Source organism: Dipodomys ordii, unplaced genomic scaffold (assembly GCF_000151885.1).
Source record: "Dipodomys ordii isolate 6190 unplaced genomic scaffold, Dord_2.0 Scaffold82, whole genome shotgun sequence".
NCBI classification, from domain to species: Eukaryota; Metazoa; Chordata; class Mammalia; order Rodentia; family Heteromyidae; genus Dipodomys; species Dipodomys ordii.
Window position 1 is genome coordinate 4,596,713 of NW_012267298.1, and position 24,085 is coordinate 4,620,797.

Consider the following 24,085-nt stretch of genomic DNA (forward strand, 5'->3'; position numbering starts at 1 on the left):
CCTCACTGATGCTATGCCATCATCTTCATTAATGGCACTCCATCATCCTCACTGATGCTACGCCATCATCCTCACTGTTGCTACGCCATCATCCACCATGCCTCATCACACTCCTCCTGGATGCACTTTGAGTTCTAGGTTCTTGCAGTTGCCATTCCTCTGCTTTTGTTGTACTTGTTGAGGTGTTCTTTTTTATTTGGGTGACTGTGTTTACCTTTGTAAAAGTAAATGTGCCTTTCCCGAGTATTTCTCCCTTATTCATCTCTTATGTCAAGCATTCCAGAGTTTAGTGCTGTAGTCCCTTCTTTGCTTTCTTGACATTGCCTCCCTTGATTACCTTCTCCAGACAAATGACATATACATGTTGATATGTTCCAGGGATCTTAATTGTGTGTGTGTGTGTGTGTGTGTGTGTGTGTGTGTGTGTGTGCTGGTCCTGGGGCTTGAACTCAAGGCCTGGGCACTGACTGTCCTCGAGCTTTTCTACTCAAGGCTAGCATTTCAGTCACACAGCTCCACTTCCACCTTTTTGGTGGTTAAGAGGAGATAAGTGTGTCACAGACATTCCTGCCTGGACTGGCTTTGAACTGAAATCCTCAGCTCTCTGTCTCCTGAGTAGCTGGGCTAATAGGAGTGTGCCACCAGTGCCTGACTGGGGAGAAACCATACTTCTATGTGAATCTCTGTGCTGGTTTCTAAGCTCATGTAGCCAACCGCCAACTTGACAACTGCACAAAGATAAACAAGAGGAAGCCTAACATTAACAGGAGCAAAATATGCCACCAACATGTTCAGATTTGTTCATTTTTGCATTCTTTTTCTGCTCTTATCTTCCTGTGAGTCTGTAGGAAAAGAGTGGAGATAAAGACAGAAGAGATCATGTTTTACATACCTGATTTCTTAGTATACTGAAACATGTCAAATGCTCAGTAAATATCTGTTCCATGACTTGATTATTCACAGTGCATCTTTAAGGAACACTCAGGATGAACGAGGTATAGGAGCTGGATTGGAGGAGTAAGGAAGGCAGCACACAGACACTCTTTGATTGGTTGAGAAGATCGTTTGTAGGAAGAGCCTTGCACACTTTGGTAAGCCCAAGAATTACTCCAAGAATCTTTGGGTACCAGGGAATAAGAGTTGAGAACAGCAAATCCTCATGGTAACTGTCTATTAATTGGAGTATTCAATTGACCAGAACAATCATCTCATTTGCCTTTTTTTAAAAAGATGCAACAGTGGTACTCACTATACTTACTATACAATTTGTGCATGGGATACAGGAGGTGAAAAACTGGGAAAGAGTGGGAAAAGGGGGGAGATCATACTCATTACCTGACTTACGAAATGGTCATTCCTCTGTACATCACCCTTATAACAACAGTAAAAAATATTGAATAATAAAAAAGACACCAGAGGCTTTGATGAAGTGTGGCCCATTGATCTACATATTAGTTTACAGTCTCTCATCGTGTGGATTTACCTAAACCTTTGTGGTCCAGCTCTCAACAGAACTGGGGTCAGTTTGCAACACACACTTACGTGCACACAGACACGTGCATGGCATGCACACAGAATGAAACAGATCAAAACAACCGGACTTATCAGGAAGAAAACTATGTGCATGGCAATCGAAATGAAACTAGAAATCAGACAACATTTCTTAAAAAGTAAAAAAAGGCTCAAAGAAGCTGTTTAGAAATTGCTTCCCAAACCTGAATAGTGACATCTCTCAAATTACCCCTGGAACCAGAGTACTTTGATATTCTCTCAGGGGGGTAGTTTGTATTTATAGACCTGTTTTGTAGTCAGTGTGAAAGTGCTCTGTTCATTTTAAATGAATTTTTTTTCTAGTTGGCATTTGAGAAACCATGGGTGTGAGGCCCAAATACATTTACACCTGTTTTTCCTGTGCCTGGTAAGAAGAATCAATTTTGTTCTGGAGTAAGACAGCGGGTTTCAATTTGTTTTGTAGTGAATTGATCTTGCTTTAGCATCAATTTCTTTTTGCCTTTAAAAAGAGAATGGTATCCAGCCTCTCTTAGAGTGATTCCTGTGACAGGGACAACCTGAGTCATGACATAGAATGGAGCTCAATAAACGTTAATTGTGTCTCCACATTCTTTCCTCTTACACATTGAGTGCTTAAAATGAACCAGAGAAATGATTACTAGTAGAAGAGCATTCTATTTTATCTTGTGCCTTTTGGAGAAATCACAACCTAACATTCTCCTTTTTCATGTGAGGTGGATGGTAGGGAGAAAAGAAAGAGGTGATGTAGAAGAAAAAAAATCCTATAAAGCATTTGGATAGGACTAAGACAGCCCAAACTGTCTTAGTAGGCAGGCTGCTTGCACGTTAGGTAGGTTGTTGTATGTTAAGGGTTGTGCTTGAGTGGTGTCTTTCACAGTGGTTCTTGGCTTGGTGCCATGTCACTTGCTGTGACAAATGGGACAATAAAAAGCATGAGAGGAGAAGAAAGATGTTTGGTTTCTGGGTCCCGTGTTTGTTTTCCCCCTAATAATGCTTGCAACCATGAGATTACCTGTGAATACCCTTGAGACCATGGCACAAATACACCTGAGACAGGCTATGGAAGATTAGGGCCACATGTAGAAAATTGGGTGCCTTGGTCCACAGTCTGATGAAATACTAAGGAGTCCTAGATTATCCAGAAGCCATCAGCTTCACCAGCCAACTGGAGACTTATGAAAGAGCCCAGGAGAGAAAACCTGAGCTGATCAGACCTGCGGAACACTCAGCCAAAAACCAGTAGTGTGAGCAAACCCTTACTCTCTCAAGCCACTCCATTCTAAGCTCTTGTACGACAAAGCAAAGATCGCTGATGCACCAAGTTCACAGATACAGGAAGGCAGAGTAGTTGCTTAAGTTACACAATGAGGAAGGAGGACTGGCACCCCGAGAAGTTCTTGTGAATGGCAGTTGTCACTTAGCTTGTCTTCTGGGGCCTTCCCAGAGATGGGAAAACAAAGCCTGTTTCATAGCTAGGAGAAGTAAACGCAGTGCGATATCAGATATTGTGAGAAGACATAGCACAAGGTGGGTATTATAATCTTCCTAGGTGAGTATAATGGATCAAAAGTGAAGATCTTTGCCCAAGAGATTTAACAACTGCAAAGAGCAAAACTGAATTTGACATAAAAATTGGACATAAAAATTTGACATAAAAGTCAATGTTTATTTGGCTACTTGTGTGATAGATACAAAAAACTTCTCAAAATGCTGTTCTTCTAGATCTGTAAAGATAGCACTGTTCCTCAAAGAACCATTCATTTGTTTGATGGACTCTGTACCTCCCCTGATTTTTATACTCTATAATCGAGCATGGTGGTATTTTCTAGCTTCTGTATTGAAAGGGTCTTTGGTGCTTTCTTATGGGACCCCTGGATCCTGAAGAGTCCAATTCATGCACAAGCTAACAACTCCAGTCATGGGAACATGACTGCAGAGATCTGGCAGGAATAAACATAGAAGCAGTGTGGCAGGTAGGGCACACAGCATTCTCTGCCCTGCCCAATTAGAGCTAGCTGTGTTTTCTGAATTCAAACTTGCGATAGATTCATGAGCCACAAATCAAATGTACTGGCCCACGCGCCACAAGTAAAAATGAAGTCGATTAAAATAGAAAGCATCAGATGCAGTTGATTATACAGGTAAGCATCACTTCATGCATGTTGTCTTTCTTTCCCTGTTTTGTGTACTAGATCGAGATATACCAGCTTCTTACTGGGAATTGTGTTAAAAAATCTAAAAGGTGCAAATATCCCTTCCTGAATTGAAGAGTAGGAGAAAGCTAAAGACTCTATTTCTGCAAATCCAAGGGTTCTGGGTATGATTTGGAATTTTCTTGCATTTATGCAAGACTGAGAATAAGGAGGCCATATACAGACCACTCTTTACATACTGCTGGTTTTAACTCCGTTCCTCCAAAGTCCAGTCATGAGCTCTATGGCTGTTCAGAAGGTAGTAACTGTCCACCTTGTGTCAGAGTGAAGCTAGAAAGTAGCTTAGCCTTGAAACTAATGGTTATGGTGATGGAGGCTTGTGCTGATCCCTGCCCTTCAGGACCAAGGGAAGGTGCTTCTTCAAGTCGAGAAATGGAAAACTGATCATGGCAGATGACAGCCACCGCCAAGGTCAATGGGCAAGAACAATGCCAGCCTTTTTGTTTAATGGTGGCAGAGGTACAAGGAGAAGGAAGAAGGCATTTTAAAATTTCATCAGCATTCTCAAAAAGATCCTTTTTCAAGCTTATCAGGACCTCAGAAATTATGTATGCCCTGGAAGTCATTCTGAATGTGTATTTGCAAATACCACCCCACACATTTTTCTACCATTCTATTACATACCCAAAGAGCAGGAATATTTGACTCTATTTGATTATTCAATTGGATTTCTCTCAATAAATAGTAATTACGCCTGATATAAGCTGGGTTCTGTATATATGGCTGGGTGCTGAATACAACTCTAGCCCCGAAGAGCCCACAGCCTGCAGGAATACAGAAGCATGCCAAATGCATACAAAGTCCCATCACAGAAGCAGATCCCAAATTCTGGGATAGTAGGACTGCCATGGGGGTGGGAAAGGGATGCTTGTGATACCGGGTGTGTGGGACATTTCATTTCAATGACTAAGAAAAGGGAAGATAATTAGACCAGAGGCTGGAGGGTCTGGGTCTTCTGCAGCTTCACCACCATGGAAGAGAACCAGCTGTGTCAGCTGTGAGCTGTGGTGTCTGAAAATCTCTTTTCTGGACCCAAACCTCTGAAATCCACTGGCTAAGGAGCTGAATCATCACTTTTTATCAGCTCGTGTCACTGTTTATGCTCACGAGGAGAAACATTGCCAATCAAACCTTCCAAATTTGCACATCAAATATGATCAGCCAAGCTGACCTAGACATTGTATATACTATTCATGTACTCATTCATTTTTTTCTTCTACTGTTTCAACTGACAAGCAGTAGCCACCTCTTTCAATTTGATTTTTTTTAACAGTTTCACACTCAAAGCAAGTATTTAAAATCAGTTCACTCTCTGATGATTTTGTTTGTCAGGATTTGGTTTCCTCAAATATCAGCTTATTCTGATCTTTCCCAGCACTCCATAATCTATTATACAATATCATCTACTACTCGTCCATGCATCTGACATACTATTATTTAGCAGACATGTAGGAAGGAGAGAGGTTGTGGCAGACATTGTGCTCTGTTCTGGGAAGGGCAGTGGTCAAACTTCACCCTGCCTTCACTGTGCTAACAGTCTAGTGGCAGAGAGACTGAAGACTGCAATAAGATATTCATAATGCTAGTATAGAAGGCTGCAGAGGGTGCTGTATGTCTCTTGCATATTTCAAAGAGATACTAAGAAAACAGTTGTGAAAACTGAAATGTTTTGAGCTGCTGTAGAGTCAGGAGTTGGAAAGATGAAATACTTCCAACTGATAGTCAAAAGATATGTCTCTCAAAGAGCTAAATAAAAAACTCTGCTGGATAATAGCAATGGAAACAAAGGAGGCGATATAGGACACAGATCAATGAGAACGCCCTCTGTTGAATATGAAAGATGTAAAATCTAAGATGCATTTGACTACAGACAGAAGGGAAAAGATTCTTTAGTTTATTCATATTTATGGAGAAGGAACATCCTGGGAAACTTCCCTTAATTTAATAAGTATTTAACTCACCAGGCGCCGGTGGCTCACGCCTGTCATCCTAGCAACTCAGGAGGCTGAGCTCTGAGGATTGCAGTTCAAAACCAGCCCAGGCAGGAACGTCCGTGAGACTCTTATCTCCAATAAACCACTCAGAAAACTGGAAGTGGTGCTGTGGCTCAAGTGGTAGAGTACTAGCCTTGAGCTGAGGGACAATGCCCAGGCCCAGAGTTCAAGCCCCATGACCGACCAAAAAAAAGTATTTAACTCATTTGACATAGAATTTTTGAATGCTTAACCATCAGGGTTGATATTATGAACAGGAAAACACAAGTGTGCATGATCAATGAACTTGCAAGTTAGCAAGGCACATTTACCCTTTGCCACATGTAATTCTAAGACTAAGTTGGGAAATATCAAGCTTATCAAACTCCAGTTTACTCAGAAAACATTGTGTTTGAAAATCTCATTGTTTTGCTTCAGGAACTCAGGACTTGGTGCATAGCATGTATAGTACAATGCATTTATCCTAGTGGTGAGTGATGACGCAGATGTTACTATTCTGAACGATCTGAAGGAGGTGCTAAGGGAAGAGATCTGAGAAAAAGTTAATTATTGTAGAATTTTGGGTAGGCATTAGTGCTTAATCAAAAGTCCTGACTAATGAAACAGAAATTAACAAGTTTACAAAATGGGCCTGAACCAAACCTGCTAGGAATGGAACTGTGACAGATCTTCATGTGATTGTATGGAAAACCACCAACCTTGGAAGAAACGACTTTCTGCAATGGTTTGTAGTTCATTACTCATGATAGGCAGGTTAGGACAAAGTTGGAAGGGCTGGGAAAAATAGTTTGGAAGAGCCACAAGAGTATTAAAAAAGCAAAATAAATCAACTGGAAAACCCACCTCATCAGAGAACAGCAAAGGAGCTCCCTGAAGAAGGCATTATTCTCTGTGCAGACAGGATGTGTCCCTGGAGAGTGGAGCTGTACAGCAACCCTGTTAGAGAACAGACTCTGTGGGCTGCTGTGTCTCCTTCTAGAGTAATCTCAATGTATGCTCAACTACATTTATTCCTTTAACTGAAATAATCCCCAAATTCTTCTGATTGTACACATATACATGTGTACCACTGTTGCTCACATCAGAGTCCTGTCATAAACATGGGGCACCTGGCTCTGGCTAAGTTGGTAACATGATCATTGGTAACATTCTATTTGCCAAGACCAACATGACTTGAGATTTTTGGCATTTGAGACTGAAAGTCTTCAGTGAAGAAGAGAGGGTAGAAAGAGTTGTAGATGGTGAGGACATGACATTGGGTTGTGTATGGGCTCTAGAGCCAGAGTGCAGCTTTGACTACAAGCTCTGAAACCTACTAGTGCTACTTAACCTTTCTGCTTTGTGTTTTCTTATCTATGCAAAGGAGGCAAAAATACCACCCATTTCATAGAGCTCTTCTGAAGATTAACTAATACATTTAAAATATATCAGAGAATATCTTGCATGCAGTAAATGCTATGTAAGAGCTACCCATAGTTCATTCTATCCAGGCAACATCTAAAGTGGGTCAGATTTCATTCTAAAGGAGCAGGAAGCTACACTGTCATCCTGGTGGTGGTGTTGGTGTAAGAAGTTGCTTCCAGGCAGCTTGACACACAGGAACGTATTCTGTCCTAGTTTAAGAGATCAGAAGTCTGAAATCAAGGTGATGACAGACGTTTTATTCCTTTTTCTGTTGCTAACAACATACCAGATGTGTGGTATGTTACAAAGAAGAGGTTTATGTTGGCTCAGGTCCCAGGTCAAAGTGCTTTATGTGGTGATGGCTTTTGGCTAAAAGAGGTCCAAGGCAGATCAGGGTTTCTCATTGTAAAAGACTAGGCATGGGCAAGAGACGTATTTACATTAGCTCTCATAGCAGACACACTTTGGGGATTAGTCCACGAATCACACCAATGGATTAATCCATTCACGAGGATAGACCCTAAATGTCCAATGTGGTCTTACCTTTTAATGGAGTATATTTTAATATGTTTCATCGTAAATAGAGTATATTTAATAGAGTATATTTCATCATGAGATTTGTAGGAAGCCAGCCATATTTAAACCATAGCAGCAGGGTAGGGTCTCTCTGGGTAAAGACATCCCATGAGCTGAGTTCCCTTAGCTTCTACCAGGAAGACTTATAGATAGATTTCCCTCATGTCTGCCTGTGTCTTCACACGGTGCTATATTTGAGTCTCTTTCTGTCTTTGGGTTTCTGACTTTTAAGACATAATTCTTACTGAATGAGTATTCACCCTAAATCAATATGAATTCATAAACTTGAGTACACCTGCAAAGGCCTATTTTCATATAAGTTCACCTTCAGAAGTTGACATGAATTTTGCAGAGAGATTATTCAATGCTGTACAGATGAGCAGATGTAGATTTTTTAGAAACACAGCTCTGGCTGAAGGGTAGACCACTGTATGAGAGTTAAGAGTCTTTGAAGTAATCCAGGCAAGACATGGTGAAACTGTAGAATTAGACAAATAAAAAAATATATAAAATACAAACAGAAGTAGAAGCAAGAGTTCATGATTATGACTAGACAGACGTCAGAGGGGACAGAGGAGAACATGAAGAGCTGGTGGACAAGTGGTATTCTTCACTAGGATGGGAAATACTGGAGGGATAAAAGCTTTTGGGAAGGAAAGATCCGTACTTGCTGAGCAAATAAAAGCTGAATGATTATCTCACCCTGTGCCAAGTTTCTTCTTGCCTCGAGAAGAGTTCTCACCTCTCGCTCAACTTTGGATGTTTCAATTGCAAACCAAGAACATTTCCCCATCCTTTTTTAAAAAGACCAAACTTGTAATTTTTGGATTTTCATAAATAACTTACAGAAACAAATTGCACTAGATTACAGTAGCCACCCACTTATCTGACTCACCAACCTACCCAACTGAGCGAGTCTTTCAGCCTGCTCAATTTTCATAGTGAGCTGGTCTTTTCCAGTCCACCTCTCACATCTGCTCCATCAGCTGCGTCCACTAGAGTAATATTGGGTTCCAAATTTGTTTATGTCAGTTGTGTTTGCTATTGCTTTGCTCAAGTTTATGCGAGTATGGTGTGAACAGCAAAATGTGAGTGCAAAAAGAAAACAAGCTTTTGTTTGTATAAAAAATAAGTTGAATGCACTGGAAAATCTCAGGAACTATATTCTAAAAAAATCCATTGCTTTCAAATAGGCAGAGACAAAACATTTATAGAAGATTAGGAGAAAAGAAGATCTAGAATGGATTTGCACCAGGATTACTCTGATAATATTGTTTCCCTCTTTTTCATGCCCAATTTCTTCTGGGTATGGCTTATGCGAAACAGAAAATAGAATTCCCATCAATGGGCATATACTTCAAATCCAGCTGCCATAAGCTATTTTAGGCCTCTGTCATTTAAAAACTTCTATTTTTTTCTTCTGATCTCTTGGTCTACTCCCACTTTTGAAACAGGCCTTCAGTTGTATCAAGGAAACAAAGCAGACCTTCCATTCACATTTCCCACCTCCCTCCCTCCATTCTTCTGCTCTCTTTTTTCTTTCCTTTTCTCCCCTCCTTCCTTCCTCTGTTTCTTCCTTTATTTCAGTACTGAGTATTGAACCTGGGAACTAATTCTTGCTGGACAAACCCTCTACGCTTAAGCCGCACTTCCATACCTTTTGTTTTTATGCCCTTTTTGAGGCAACAGCTCATAAACTTTACCAAAGCTGGCCTCAAGCTAGCAATCCTCCTCTGTCTGCCTCCCAGAGTGTGTGCTTTAATATGTCTCTTTGGCATTTTCTAGTTGGGCTGTATAAGCCTCCACTTTTAATTTTGCAGTCACAATTCTTAGTACGTCTTTTTGAGATAGAATCCCCCAAGCTTTTTCAGGTTGGATCAAAGGTGTTGAGGACCATGATGATGACTGATCTTGTTGGGGGGGGGTGGCACTAGGCTGCCTCTGGGTATGCTAATTATATGCAAATAAGCATAGAGTGATAGACCTTTGGAGTCAAGGGTATTTCAAATTAGTACTGTTCAAGGATGGCAAAGCTGAATAAGAACACAAATATCATGAGGAAAATCTAGAATCAGAAGGTCTTCAAGAAACTCAGAAAATGACCCAAGTGATCCAACAGTGAAGGATCTACCTCAACCTGACTCTCACCTATTGAGGACATAGTACGCCACAAAATTTTGTGTGCTAGCCAATGGTCCAGGCACTTTTTAATAAATGGCTTGATTCCTTGCAGCAACCTTGAGATGTAGGGTTATCACCTTTGGCAGATGAAGGATTAAAGGCTCAGAAACATCACGTGGAACCATGGAACTGACCTCTACACACAGAGCATGTGAAAGACCAGTATGAACTAAAAATTTCTATGAACCAAGGCAAAAGAAATCACTTATGAGTGACAAAGATTTCTGAAAGAGGGATGAAGGATGAGCATCACGTTGGTGAGATTTTTCACAGAAATAGCCCCAACATTTGTAGAGTTGCTTGCAGTTGAAGTAACACGTTTTCAGACATTACGTTATTTGTCTCTTAGAACGCCCCCGTTAGGGCAAGAATTATCACTTCAAATTGAGAGATAAGGAAACTCACACACAAAGTGGTTCAACGAGTTGCTGAGAATCACACTAGCAAGTTAGAAATAGAAATGGGACCAGCATCTAGGCCAGAAATAATGGTAACCACATGCAGAGTTTTAAAATGTTTGACATCTAAACTATTGTCCTTATGTTATATTTCAATGAAAGAAAGAGTCATCTGGAAAAAATTCTAAGCATAGCTCCTGTATTATTTGTATTATCACCATAGGGATGGCTGTGAAGATAATTTTATCCCCTGAGATTGTACTTCTAAAGCTCGGGACATTTTATTGTTCTATTGATTGCTCCATAGATGTTCATTTATGGCTGAATGTGTGGAAATGTGAGAAAAATCTCCAACAAATATATGGACCATTGTTGTTAGATGTGATCTAAGTATAAATCTATCACAGATAATAAAAGCATTCATAACGTCCCATTAAATTTAGAAATGGTTGAAATTCGTATAAGTAGCATGTTCTACTTATCCAACATGCTTCAAATTTCATTCCAATGTAAAATCAATATGCAATCAGCATGAAAATTTATGAATACAATATCTTATATGCCCCATTTTATACTGTTTTCAAAATATTCTAAATCTCAATTTAAACCAAGCATATTAACATGATAGCTGCTACCACATTAGATAGAGCAGAGATTTTTTTTTTCTGATTTCTAGCTCAGCATCCTGGTACTTTGCTAAACTATGTCATGAAGATAGACAAAGCAAGGTGCATAAGGAACAAGAGGAGTTTGACATGAAGGGTCCTGGCAGAACAAAATGTCACCTCAAAGGAGGCAATGACGTAAAGAAAATGTTAATTTTACCTGCAGAGTTTAAGATATCCAATACTAGATGGTAAAGTATCCAAAGGCCAGGTCAAATGGCAGCCACAAGGAGTCCTGGAGCCTGGAAAAGTCTGCAGTATAAGAGAGGGATGCCCTCTAGGAGCTGTGGCCTTTGGTAAAGAAGTAGAGCAATGATCATTCCTTAACCCAGCATAATAAGACCTGGGTATACTGGTGCATTGACCACTCATGGCAGAGAGCTCTGAGCTTGCACCCTCCAGCCTCCTTTCAGAGCCTCTGATTGGCCAAATCCTACTAGAAGCCCGCTGATGCAATCTGTAAAGGTTATCCTCCTGGGGCACAGAGAAAAGCCAGGGAAGGATGGAAACTGCACATGGAGGGCAAATGGAAAGACCAGCAAAGAATCACAGGCACACAACTGAGGAGTTTGTTGGGGCGGGAATCTTCATGGAGCACTGAGTACAGGAAGGATGGCACAGGTACCATGATGGAGAGATTGGATCTGGTCAGGTAGAAATGCGCTGTAATATGAGGTTTGTGTTCCATGATCAGTAGCAACCCAAGGGCTTTGGGGTGAGCTCTTACAAAATCAATCTTAAGCCTTAAGCATTCATTCTGGCAGGAATTAGTGCTCTGGGCTAGGTTTTGAGATGTGGGTTAACTATCCTTATCACCTCTCAAATGAGCCAATTGAGAAATAGGTTATGGCAGTAAGACTGGGATCAAAATGAATACTTTATTGCTAGCAAAGGAATGGCAACTTGACTGCAAATGGAGTGGATGTGGGTTTCCTTTCTTTCTGCCAAAGTTCTTTCTGACTCACAAAGAGGCAGAGTAACTATGCCACGGTGGGGCTCCCTGGGCCACTGGACATCATTGAACAATCCTAGTCCTGAGAAAAATAATCAGCAATGGCAGCTTGCCTTATCATATCAACAACAGATGGGGAGGGACACGGTTAGTTGAGAGAAAGTAGTGCTTCTGGCTTTATGTCCTATATCCTTCCACAAAGACCAGTATGTTTCTAGAGTGTTCTGTGCCATAGATGCTAATAAAAACAGGACCAAGGAACATACAATTTCTTTCTCAAGAATAATTTTAGGATATAGTGACTCCAAGTAGCTAGACCAGTTCATTTCAGTGAGGGATTCAGGGACACCAATTAGGGAGCTAAATCGGGGGATGACTTTACCACAGAGGGATTTTAAAGGAAATATGGAGTAAGTATTACATACGTATGGTGAGATGACATAGTCTATAGGATGGTCAGGTATAAAAATATGTCATAGACAGGAATATTTGTGTATGGGGAAGATGAGAAATTGTGGACAGGCTAAGTCATCGGTGCCCGTGACATGTGTTGATGAACCTGTGTAGAAGAATGTTGGACACTCTTCTGGCACTGGGAGCTCAGAAGAGAAGGTGCAGCTAGATTTAACGATATGGGGAAAAAAATCTAGCCATGGTTAAAGTAGTGATAAATCACAAAAAGAAAGCCAAAATGAGGAATCAAGGAGCAAAGCTTATATTTAAGGAACAATGGAACGATGGAACAATGCTTATATTTAAGGATCAAGAAGAAGAAGGATACATGAGGGAGTTGAAATATGAATGAAAGAAGTAAAGGCCGAGGGATCCACAATACAATAAAGGAAGGAAATTGGTTAAGAGAAGAGAGTGTGGCCCAGGCATGGGGACAAGTCAGTCGAGGTCAAGGAAGGACGGAACACTACTGTTGAGTGAGGAGCACAACAGGGCTGCTGAGAGGTTTGAGCATGTCTTCCAAGAGTCTACGTGTTAGAAACTGAAGCCACTGTTATTTGGAGGTAAGGCCCTTGGAAGGTAATTGGGTAAGAAGAAGTTGTAAGAGTAAGAAGACCAAAAGATCTTAGATCATTTGCTTTGTTTTTTCTTATGATGCTTCTCATCATTTCATGATGCAGTGTGTAAGGGTTCTCATTATCAGTAAAAAAAAATAGTGGCTGTTGGGCTGGGAAGGTGGCTCAGTGTTAGAGTGCTTGCCTCACATGCATGAGGCCTTGGGTTTGATTCCTCAGCACCACATAAGCAGAAATAACCCAGAAGTGGTGCTATGGCTCAAGTAGTAGAACACTAGCCTTGAGCTGAAGAGCTGAGGGACAGTGCCCAGGCCCAGAGTTCAGGCCCCATGACCACCACCACCAACAAAAAATAGTGGTTATTGCTATTTGCAAACAAATGTAACTAATGCAGTTTTAAGGAAAAGAAGAAAATCCTAGATTATTGAGAGGTTCCAGCTAACTATGGCTATTGATACACAATGTTAAATTAACTAAAATTTAAAAAATATATTTTTTCAGTTACACATCTCATGTGATGCTCTCCTGTCTAAAGTGCTTTTAGATAATACTGATATGAATAATTCCTATCATCATATCATAGGAAGTTCTCTTAGACAACACAGTTGTAGAACATTCTATATTGGGGAAAGGTAATGACTGAAGTGCCTTTTACCTTTTCCCTGAAAATATATGAAATAAATTAAAATGGAACCATAAAAATAAATAAAACTATGAAAAAAATAGAGCAGAGAGAAATATATGCTTGAAGTAGTAAGACGACCAAAGAGATATCTCCAGCTGAAGTTAAATTTGTTAAAGTTTGCTTAGACACATTCTTTGAATGCTGAAGTATTTCTGTAAAGACATAATAGTTGAAGTGGATCAACAGAACGTTGGTTGGATTGATAGTGTATAAATTGAAACATCCTTTACTATTAAGAAGAGATTGGATCCCTGGTTCAGGGAACAAGGACTCCAGAAATCATACTACAAAAGGCAACATATTTACGAAATCTATTCATTCAAAAATATCTGGCACGAGAGAATATTTGGGAAACATAATGTTTTGCAGGAACTTTATCTCTAGTGCCACTGGTTTTCCTCTTGGTTTCTGTTTTCCTCTTCTGGGACTAGTTATTGTGAAAAATACAAATTACACATTTATCCTGTCCCCAAGAACTCCTAGGATTGAAGCAAACTAAGAGTGCAAATGAATGTGGACAGCTTAGTCCCAGGGGGTTAGAAGGGGTGATAACAGCTGAGCTGAGCATTACATAACAGATGATGTTAGAGGTGAAAGGAAGGTTACCAGGCAAGGAGAAGACCACAGAGTATAGGAAACTAAGAAGAATGTGCAGGGAGCCGTGAGTATCTAGTAGAAGCTAAAGACAATGTACGTAAACCATGCTAATCAAAGAGAAAAATGGACATGGTGAATCGTCTGTGCGTGGCCTTGACTTGAAAGACAGAAAATACCCATCAAAAATGACTGGATAACAATAGGCTGAAAGAAATGAGAAGGCCCATCCAACTGGAAGACAGAGAACCAATATTCTGAGGCTCTAATAGTTTTTAGGTCAGCCTCGATTCTAACTTGAATGAATGAATAAATGAATGAATGACAAAATTCTGCCTTATTTGTCTGAATCTATAGCTCTAAGGCACAAATATGAACTTACCTAACTCAGAGATCAGAAGCCAGTGGGGATGCCCAATGTTCTCATTCAATCTACTGTCCGATCTATTATCTCATACTAATATTGTCTAACAAAGATATTTAAGTTAAATGGATTTTCTTTAATACAGCTAAAACATCTGCTGCTTTAAAAATAATCTCCTGCTGCTGCAACATATGGTGTCATCAGAAACTTTATCCCAGTGCCCCGGAGCCTCGGAGATACCTCGAAATGCCATGATTACCATAAAGAGCTTTATGCAATTCTCAGAGCAGAGAGAAAAACAATTAATTCATTTTAATATTTAAAATAAATATGAGCCATTTGGGTCATTTGGGAGGAGAAATGGGATTACAAAAACTGCAATAATTAGAATCTAACTCCCGAAAGAGAGATGTTCTAAGATGTAACTTCCAGCTGGAAAATTCTGGAGCAGGTCTGTTTAAAGACATGTGCTCGGCACAACCCAGCATTTCCTGAGTTGTCTGTGAGTGTTTTCTGAATCATGCTTTTAGTAGGGGTTTAATGGTCACGTGTCTTTTTACTTCTACAAAAAATGCTTTATGACAAACCTTGTGTAGGTAGATGAAGACAGGAGTCAAGATTTAAGTCCTATATAACTCAGTTAAATAGCTGTTAATCAGGAGAGATGGTGTTCCAACTGTGCTTAGGTAAGTCCCCTAGAAACAGATGACCTGGAGAAAGTAGAGAACACAGGCACTTGGGTCTAGTCTTTAATGGTGGTGAAGTGACAGAAATATAGGTTAGTAAATATTACAAAGTATGACATATTTCAGAATAGTTAGCTGTCAAGGTACTGTGAGTGGCAGCACAAGAAAGTGATTTCAACTCTACCTGGAGGTAAAGACAAGTCTCACGAGAAAAGGATGCTGGAGAAGAGGAGTAGAAACACGTTAAAAGGTAGTGGACTTTCTAGGCTGAGAAGACCACATGGCCTGGGGAAGAATGTGGGAGAGCAGAGCCCAGATTCGAATAGGTTTGTTGGCCCATGTTTGGAGGCTTAGCTCAATACTGATGTGAACTAGTGTTTCAGCTAACACTGTGAATGAGAAGGCTGGATTTGAACATGGACACCAGAAGGTTACCCTATACAGACAATGACAACAATTCCATTATTTTCACAGAATCCTATTGTGCCTGGAACACTTGCTCTGCCTTAAGCTAAACAGTACTCATCCTTAATCTACACTTCAGCCCTTGGAGGAAGACATCATAACTAGGTTTATCTTATGCAAAATTAAGGTTTTTCGAGGGGAACAGTGAGCCTATGTTCCCACAGCCGAGAAGTACAGGAAGTAGTATTGAATCTCAAATCTTCCAGGTATCAAGTGTCTTCTTTCAATACCTACTTGCATGGGCTGTGAATTAGGCTAGAAGTTTTTGGATGGAGAATAGACTGAAGGGGTAGAAACTGGAGAGCAAGAGAACTAGGAGACGATTACTATGTGTACACTGGGCAACAGAATTTAAGAGAGGAGAAGAAGGGCTGGGAAGGTGGTTCAATGGTAGAATGTTTGTCTTGCATGCATGAGGCCCTGGGTTTGATTCCTCAGCACCACATAAGCAGAAAAAGCTGGAAGTGGCGCTGTGGCTCAAGTGGTAGAGCACTGGCCTTGAGCTGAAGAGCTAAGGGACAGTGCACAGGTCCAGAGTTCAAGCCCCACCACCACCAAAAAAAAAAAAGAAAGAAGGAGGCTTAAATCATATCTAGCTTGTACCAATACTTTGCTATTTTTTCTCCCTTTCTTTCCATAATTAAAGTTCTCCTCATTCTTCAGACTCAATTCAGAGTAAAAAGTGAGTCTTACTTATCTTTGTCACGTGATAATGCTTAGCACGAACAAATGTCTGGGTGGATAAATATATAAATATTATCCTACAAAATTAAGAAAAGTGAGGGAAAGTCTCGTTGGAAGGGTTGGATAAGAACGTGGAAAGAGGTAACATTGATCAAGACACACTACACATAAATTGCTTTGGTGAATGGCAATTCCTTTGTATAAGTACCAAAGATAACAAAAATATTAAAAAATATAAATGCTCAAAATTTCCCCTCATCACTCGGTGTTCATTTTCTTCAAGATGTTTGCTTGTACTTTGTCTCTGTATGGGGTATTTATTACTACTTCTCCACTCAGCTAAATCTCATTTGCATGTCAGTTTGGACAGCATTTCTTCTAGGCAGCCACTGGTAAGCCTAGAATTTAGCTGCAACCCTCCCATTGTTTCCAATAGTTTGTGGAGCTCTCCATTTCTTTCAAGAACTCATGAACTCTGGAGGGTCAGGAATAACTCACTGGTAACATTTCCAATGCCCTACAAAGGTCACCACACACCATCAATCAATCATCAATCAATCAATTAACAGTGAAGCAAATAACTGATTTAAATATTTCTTTGTATTTTACCATGAACTAAAAAGAGTTCCCGAAAAGTCCCACAAAGCTTGATTGCATCTGTGGAATATAGCCTTTTAATTCTGAGTTTGTAATTGCAAAAAAAATGCTATTAATATCCAAGAAAAAGGAACTTTCTGTCTGTCACTTAGACTCTTAAGGCATCCCCTTTGTTGATTATGGAAATTTTTTATTGTTGTTGTTGGTTATAGGTCTTGAACTCAGGGCCTGGGTGATGTCCCTGAGCTCTTTCTGCTCAAGGCTACCACTTACCATTTTGAGCCACAGGTCCACTTCCAGTTTTCTGGTAGTTAGTTGGAAGAGTCTTCTAGACTTTCCTACCTGGGCTGGCTTTGAACACCATCCTCAGATCTCAGTCTCCTGGGTAGCTAGGATTTCAGGGATGAGCCAAAGGTGCCCAGCTGATTACAAAATTGTGTGTGTGTGTGTGTGTGCGTGCGTGCGCGCACGCATGTGCATACGTGTGTGCGCACGCATGTGCGTACGTGTGTGCGCACGCACGTGTGTGTGTGTATATGAGTGTGTGTGCGCGCGCACACACACACACTACTCCTGGGGCTTGAACTCAGGGCCAAGGCACTATCCTTGAGCTTTGGTGCTCAAGGTTCGTTCTCTACCACTTGCTCCACAGCTCCACTTCAGTTTTTTAGTGGTTAATTAGAGATAAGAGTCTCACAGAGGTCCTTGCCAGGGTGGCTTTGAACCAAACTGTGATCCTCAGATCTGATTCTTGAATGTCTAGCATAATGGGAATGAGCTATAGGTACCTAGATGACTATAGAATTTTTAAGAGTTGTAGTAACTCATTTGCTCTGCAGAGGTAAATGGAATACATTTGTCAATGACATGATGATCTTCTAAAAGATATGAATGTAGTGTAATGATTTCTGCATACCTAATTTTTGCCCTAGGAGAACAACTATCCTGAAACACCTCCATATAAATAACCTTTGGTTATTTAAGTGGAGATAAGCCAATTCATAATGTTTTCTCAAATGAGTCCTCTTGAGACTGAACTATATTGTCTGACTCATATAAGTAATTATACACAATAATGCTAATGGAAACGCTTCACTAAATTGCAAGGGCATTACACACACTATTGCAAATGTTAAGGAGACTTTTCAGGCAGGGTATTATTATCTCCTTGCTATGGATGGAGAGATGAAGACTTAGAGCTTGCTCAAGTGCATTAAAATAGCAACTAAGCAGAGATTTTTAAACCCAGGGCACTCTCCTTTAAAAGCCTGAATCTTTTCTCCTAGACTTCACTGAGGAACTCTCAGGGATAGTGTAGACCTACAGTAGTGCTCGAATGTCAATGGAAAGTAACTTTAGCAGCGAGTAGTACAGAGATAACTATTTTGGACCCTAGAAGAAGGAGAAGCAATCATATGACAGGAATACTTGGCTATAGATGTGAACATAGAGCTAGGAGAAACCTACAGCCTAAGAAGCTTCCGTCAAATAAAATCATCCATGAAAACTATGAGACTGACTTATAATTTTGTATTTACTGAAGCACATTATTTAACTTGAGGCAAATGCAGTGTGGGAGAGGAAGCCACTTCCTCAGGAATGGATGAAGAACTTAGACCTGCGGGTTCAGTGACATATGTGGCCAGGTAGGAAGTAACAGAACCAAGATCTTTTCACCACATTCGAGATGTCCTTTTCTATCCCTTCTTTATTATTAGGTAGTGAAAGATTACCCCCATGAGGTTGAATTACAAGATTACAGGGATTCCAAGATCATTAGAATCAGAACTTTAATACCAGGAAAGCAAGAAGAATTGTATGAATTTAAGGAAAGGACTGTCAGTGTCTCTGATATCTTGCAAATACTGCATAAGGGGTATCCGACAGCTTACCCACAATGCAGCTCTTGTTGTGGTAGCACAGCAGGAGAAGTTGAATACATTATTAATAAGTGCATTCTCCTCCTTGGCACAAGTCCCATGGAAAGAGTAATGGGCCAGTCTGGCAAATGCTCTGTTTTGCATGGGAACATAATACTGAGTCCTGGGAGATACTCATGCATATTGCACTAAGTGTTTTCTTTTTTTTAAATGAAATTATTCTTGTAAATTATTCGAAGAGCTATTCGGAGGATCTATAACAAAACTATGAGTGGGGTCCTATAATTGTTTGTAGGCCCTAACTCAGAAATATCTCTTCTGAATCCTGTGAAACTGGAGTAGGTCTGCATGTTCAGGGGTTTCCTCTGAGACTTCCCCTCCAATGGCCATACGTATGGCAGGGGGAGGGGAGTCATGGCAGGTTGCACCTGACCTGTTTGCCATTGTCACCCAGTCCCCGATTCACTTGGTTACCTGACTTGTGCTTTCCTCATAATACACTCAGAAAGAAAATGTCCAGTCTTTCAGATATTTTACTCATAATTTCTAAATGATGAGTGCATAAAGTTTAAAGTAGCAAATGTGCTCACAATAGTATTATGTGCAATAAGATATAATCTTCAGCTGGGAAGGTGAAGCTGGGAAGTGCTCAGTGGTAGAGCGCTTGCCTCGCATGCATGAGGCCCTGGGTTCCATTCCTCAGCACCACATCAGCAGAAAAAAAAGCCAGAAGTGGTGTTGTGGCTCAAGTGGTAGAGCGCTAGCCTTGGGCTGAAGAGCTGAGGGACAGCACTTAGGCCCAGAGTTCAAGCCCCCAAAACAACAACAACAACAAAAACAATAGAACCTTAAGAAACAGGGCCTAGTATGACATAACTAATATTTACTGTGCCTAGAATTCCCCAAAGCATGTAAAGTTAGGAGACTACATGTTGATTTTGAAACCCATTTCCAACACAATCTGGATATTTCTTTTAATCATCATTTTTCAGAAGCACTGGTAGATATGGTTTTGTATACATGAGTGGCCTTTTTAGAAGCGAATCATTATCTTTTGGAAATTCATTTCATTTTGGAGATACTTATCATTGGAGAGCAAAGCTATTTTTAATAGCGACTCCATCAGCCTCCTCAAGATCATTTTTTATTTCAACCATTTCAAACAGGAACTCATTGCTCCATCATTCACACCACCTTCATCCGACCTGAGATGCCAACTACATCCCTGATTCTGAATTTGACATCAAGTCTATAGCATTTTTCTTGTTCAATAATATCTCTCCTGAAAACTAGAGCAAAGTATTAGTAATTAGACAAGTATATGATTCTAGGCCAGGGTGGGGAAGGGGGGAGGAGAGGAGATGGGAAGGAATGGGAAGGGGAAACAAAGGAGGAGGCAACAATGCTTGATGAGAAATGTACTCATTACCTTGCCCATGTAATTGTAACCCCTCTGTACAGTATTTTCACAATAAAAAAAGAAAGAGAGAGAGAGAAAAAAAAAGATTCTTCCATGAGTCTACTTCATAATTTAAATTCGCTGTGTAGTGTTCCAACAAGAAAGGCCAAAGATGATTTTATAAATGACAACGTTTGTCATGCAGATATTAGCCAAAGGTGTTACAAAGATATTTGGTGATTGCCAGTTATTTCTTGTAGGAAGCAAATAATTAGTGGGGAAGATAAGACCAATCCATTTTAGCTTAGGAATCAAATAACTATTTTAGACTCTTGCAAATCAGAATATGTTTGACAGGAAGAAAAAAAACTCTGTATCCTGGAGACGGACTCAAGGGTAACAAAGGCGCGTGGCTTTTACCTGTCTTTGGTTCTCTGTCTCCAGGCGCAGCCGGGCCTCAACACACCTCCGTGTCTCCAGGAAAGCTTGGCGTTGAGCCCGATCGGAGAGATAACTGATGAAGATTCCAGCTGTGTTCATACACATGAATAGAATGGCCTGGGCCACAACCTACAAGAGAATTTCAAACACAACGCGGTCAGTTTAGACAAGAGCTGTTTGTTAAGCAAAGAAAGAAAATGCACAAAAGCAAATAGATAAATAAACAAATATCAGAGGGAAATTTTAATTAGTAATCCAAACACTTCTGCTGCATATTAATGGCACCCTATCCTTCTTTAAGAGCTTCAGGGAAAAGCTAGCCCTCCTAACCTCTCTGTCCAATTTGAAGTTTCTTCTCCCCAAGTTGGGCCTGAGGCTGGAGTGGAGCCCTGAGGGACTAACAGGTCACAGTAGGGAGATCTGGTTGGCTGGTTCTCTTTTCTTCAATTTGCCACACCTTTTTCTTTTCCTCCATTAGCTGAACGCTGGAGCCTTTAATAGGCTGAGACTTGGGTGGGAGGAGGCAGAAGAGGCCAATAAAAAACAGGAACAGCATTATTCAGTGAGAAACAAAAATGCTGTATTTTGATGTCGGTATGCTTTAGTTCCCTTATGCAGAATCCCTTGTTTCTAACTCAAGAAAAGCTATCATGTTCTCTACTTCTTTTGATCTCCATTTCTGATATTCTACAACTAGGCACGAAAATCTTCCTTGACCCTTGAATTAAGATTCCTACTTTTCTTTTTGACCCCTTTTGTACCACGTTCCTATGAAAAATGCAAGAACTATTCTGGAAGAAAGTAAAAATATGGAGAAAGGGAATCACATTTCTCGATTTACACATGCAGGGCAGTTAAAGCTCAGGAAGTCCAAGTGCCCAAAGAGAACAAAGTACAGCTGTGTCTGCTAGAAAGTGAGAGAATCTTCCAAAGAGCCAGTGAGAGGAAGCATGGAATTCTCACAGAAACTTTCTCTGAGCCACACACCCACAGTGTAGATGGTGAGTGGCTGAGTCAGGGATATTTGAACTGAGCTGAGATTTAAATGGTTTTCTTGGAGTGCTGGGGATCAAGCCAGGGCCTTGTGTATGCTAGACAAGTACTCTATCATTGAGCTACATCCTCAGTCCTTCAACTGGAGAGAGAGAGAGAGGGAGAAAGAGAGAGAGAGAGAGCTTCATTAACTGCGATTATATCAATCACCTGCTAAAATTAAACAAAAGGCATCATTTCTTAATCATACAGCATTCACAGTGTCCTGAATATAACATAAAACCATATGCCACAGACATTAGAATGTGATGCGTTCTCAAGGGAAAAGAAAACCAAGACACCTATTTTGATGAGTAAGATACTGGAATTAGCAGACAAAAATTAAAGCAGATAGTATAATTGATATGTAATATAAAGGTAAGTAAGCTAGTAATGAATGAAATAAGCATAGAAAGAGAAACAAGAGCAAGCAAGAAAGAGAACAAGATTAAAGATAGGAGCATTATGAGATATATGTGGGGTCTCTACATAATGATAAAAGTGTTCATTCACCAAGAAGATATAAAAAATTCTGAAGTTGAACACATTTAACAATACAGCCTCAAATATGCAATGCAATATGGCATAAATGTATGTAAATCTCTGTAATTCTTTATAAATCCACCACTATAGAGGTCTGTTTCAATACAATTTTCAAAGTTACTATATCAAGTGGATAAAAATATAATTGAAGATAGGATGCAATTTGAATATTCCTTCAGGTAAAAAATTTGAAATGAAACAGAGTACCAGCCAGTATGGATAGTACAAACTCTTTCTACATACATATTGGAAATTGTAAGGCAAGATCTCATGATAGAACCTGAAACTAGCTTAAGGAGAGCGTAGTAGAGGGCCACAATGAAATTGAATTACAAGGCAATGTAGAAAAGCATCAAATGTGTAGAAATTAAATTTTCAGTAAATCATAATCTAGAACTGCATTATAATGGAAAATAAGCATGATCCCAAACTATTGAAAACAGCACAGGCATGAAATTTTGCAGTCCTCACAGAAAACATTATAATCACAAATACTTCATTGTTTACAAGTCTGAAAAGAAATATGTTAGTAAAACCAAGCCAAACCAAACAAAGACCAGACTAAACCAAAATTATGTGTAAAGAAAAAAATAAAAAATAGAAGCAAGTAACAAAATAAAAATAAATGATGATAAAGAGGATCAGAAAAGTCAGTAATATATTCTCTGAGAAGACTAGAAAAACAGAAACACTTCTTACAAGTTTAAGAAAGAGAAAAGGAACAAATAAGCAATATTAAGAAGAGAAAATTGGGCAATTAAAGACATTGCAGAATTCAATAGATAGCAATAAAAGTGTGCTATGAACTTTAATGTTAATAAGATCTTAAATAGAATTGTGGTGTTTCTGAAAAGCACATCTTTACAGAAGCTGATTCAAAAAGTAAAGAACAAAATTAAACAAATACAATCATAATTAAAAATCTTTCTGCAAACAAAGCAATAAACCCCAATACTATCACCAAAGTACTCTACAAATTACTGTGAGATAAATAATTTAAATAGTTTATCTCTTATAGAGGATAGAAAATATTAAAAACCACTCTCCAATTCTCTTTTTGTTTGAGATAGAGTATCACTGTGTAAGCAGGCTGGCCTTGTATGTACTTCCTGCCTCAGCCTCCATCTCAGGCTAGCTTAGTTTAGTGCCCAAACTAATACACATACACACACACACACACATACACACACACACACACACATACACACACACACACACACACACACACACAGAGTGGAAATTCCACTCTTCCATCAGAAAGCATGACATTGTATCATTCATAAGGAAATAGAGAGACATGGAAAAATTATATTAACTTAAGTAAGTTAGATGCAGAGAGGCGTAGGTTGCATGGTTTCTCTCATTTGTGGTAGCTCGAATGTGCCTATAAATCTACAAGTAAACACACCTGTGGTAAGCAGGTGGTTACAAATGAATTAACTGAAGTAGAATAGGCTCTATGGAGCACAGGAATGACATAATTCTTTTAAAAGACTAAGTCAAGCCCCAACAAAACAAGTACCAGGACACAGGTACTTGGAAGAGGGGAAGGGCCAAGGGGAGAGGGGAAGACTAATGAAGGGGGAAGGAGGGAGAAGGCAGACAAGAATTCACTGTGTATACCACACATTGAGAAAAATAAGGGAAGGGGTGGGCCAAAGAGGGGTGAAGCTGTCGAAGGGATGACACAGATAACGATGCACTGTACACACAAACTGCACTGTATACATAAACTGCACTGTACACACAAACTGCACTGTACACACAAACT

The 24,085-nt window shown here is 39.9% G+C and overlaps 1 protein-coding gene across 2 annotated transcripts in view; it reads right to left on the reverse strand.

Moving 5' to 3' along the window:
* Window positions 1–24,085, reverse strand: part of Adcy8 (adenylate cyclase 8 (brain)) — a 221,541-nt gene that overhangs the window by 156,892 nt on the left and 40,564 nt on the right. For both annotated transcript variants that reach the window (XM_013025152.1, XM_013025151.1), the window contains exon 2: window positions 20,719–20,868. In XM_013025152.1, coding sequence (XP_012880606.1) covers window positions 20,719–20,868 — 150 coding nt within the window. The remainder of the gene's footprint in view (window positions 1–20,718; window positions 20,869–24,085) is intronic.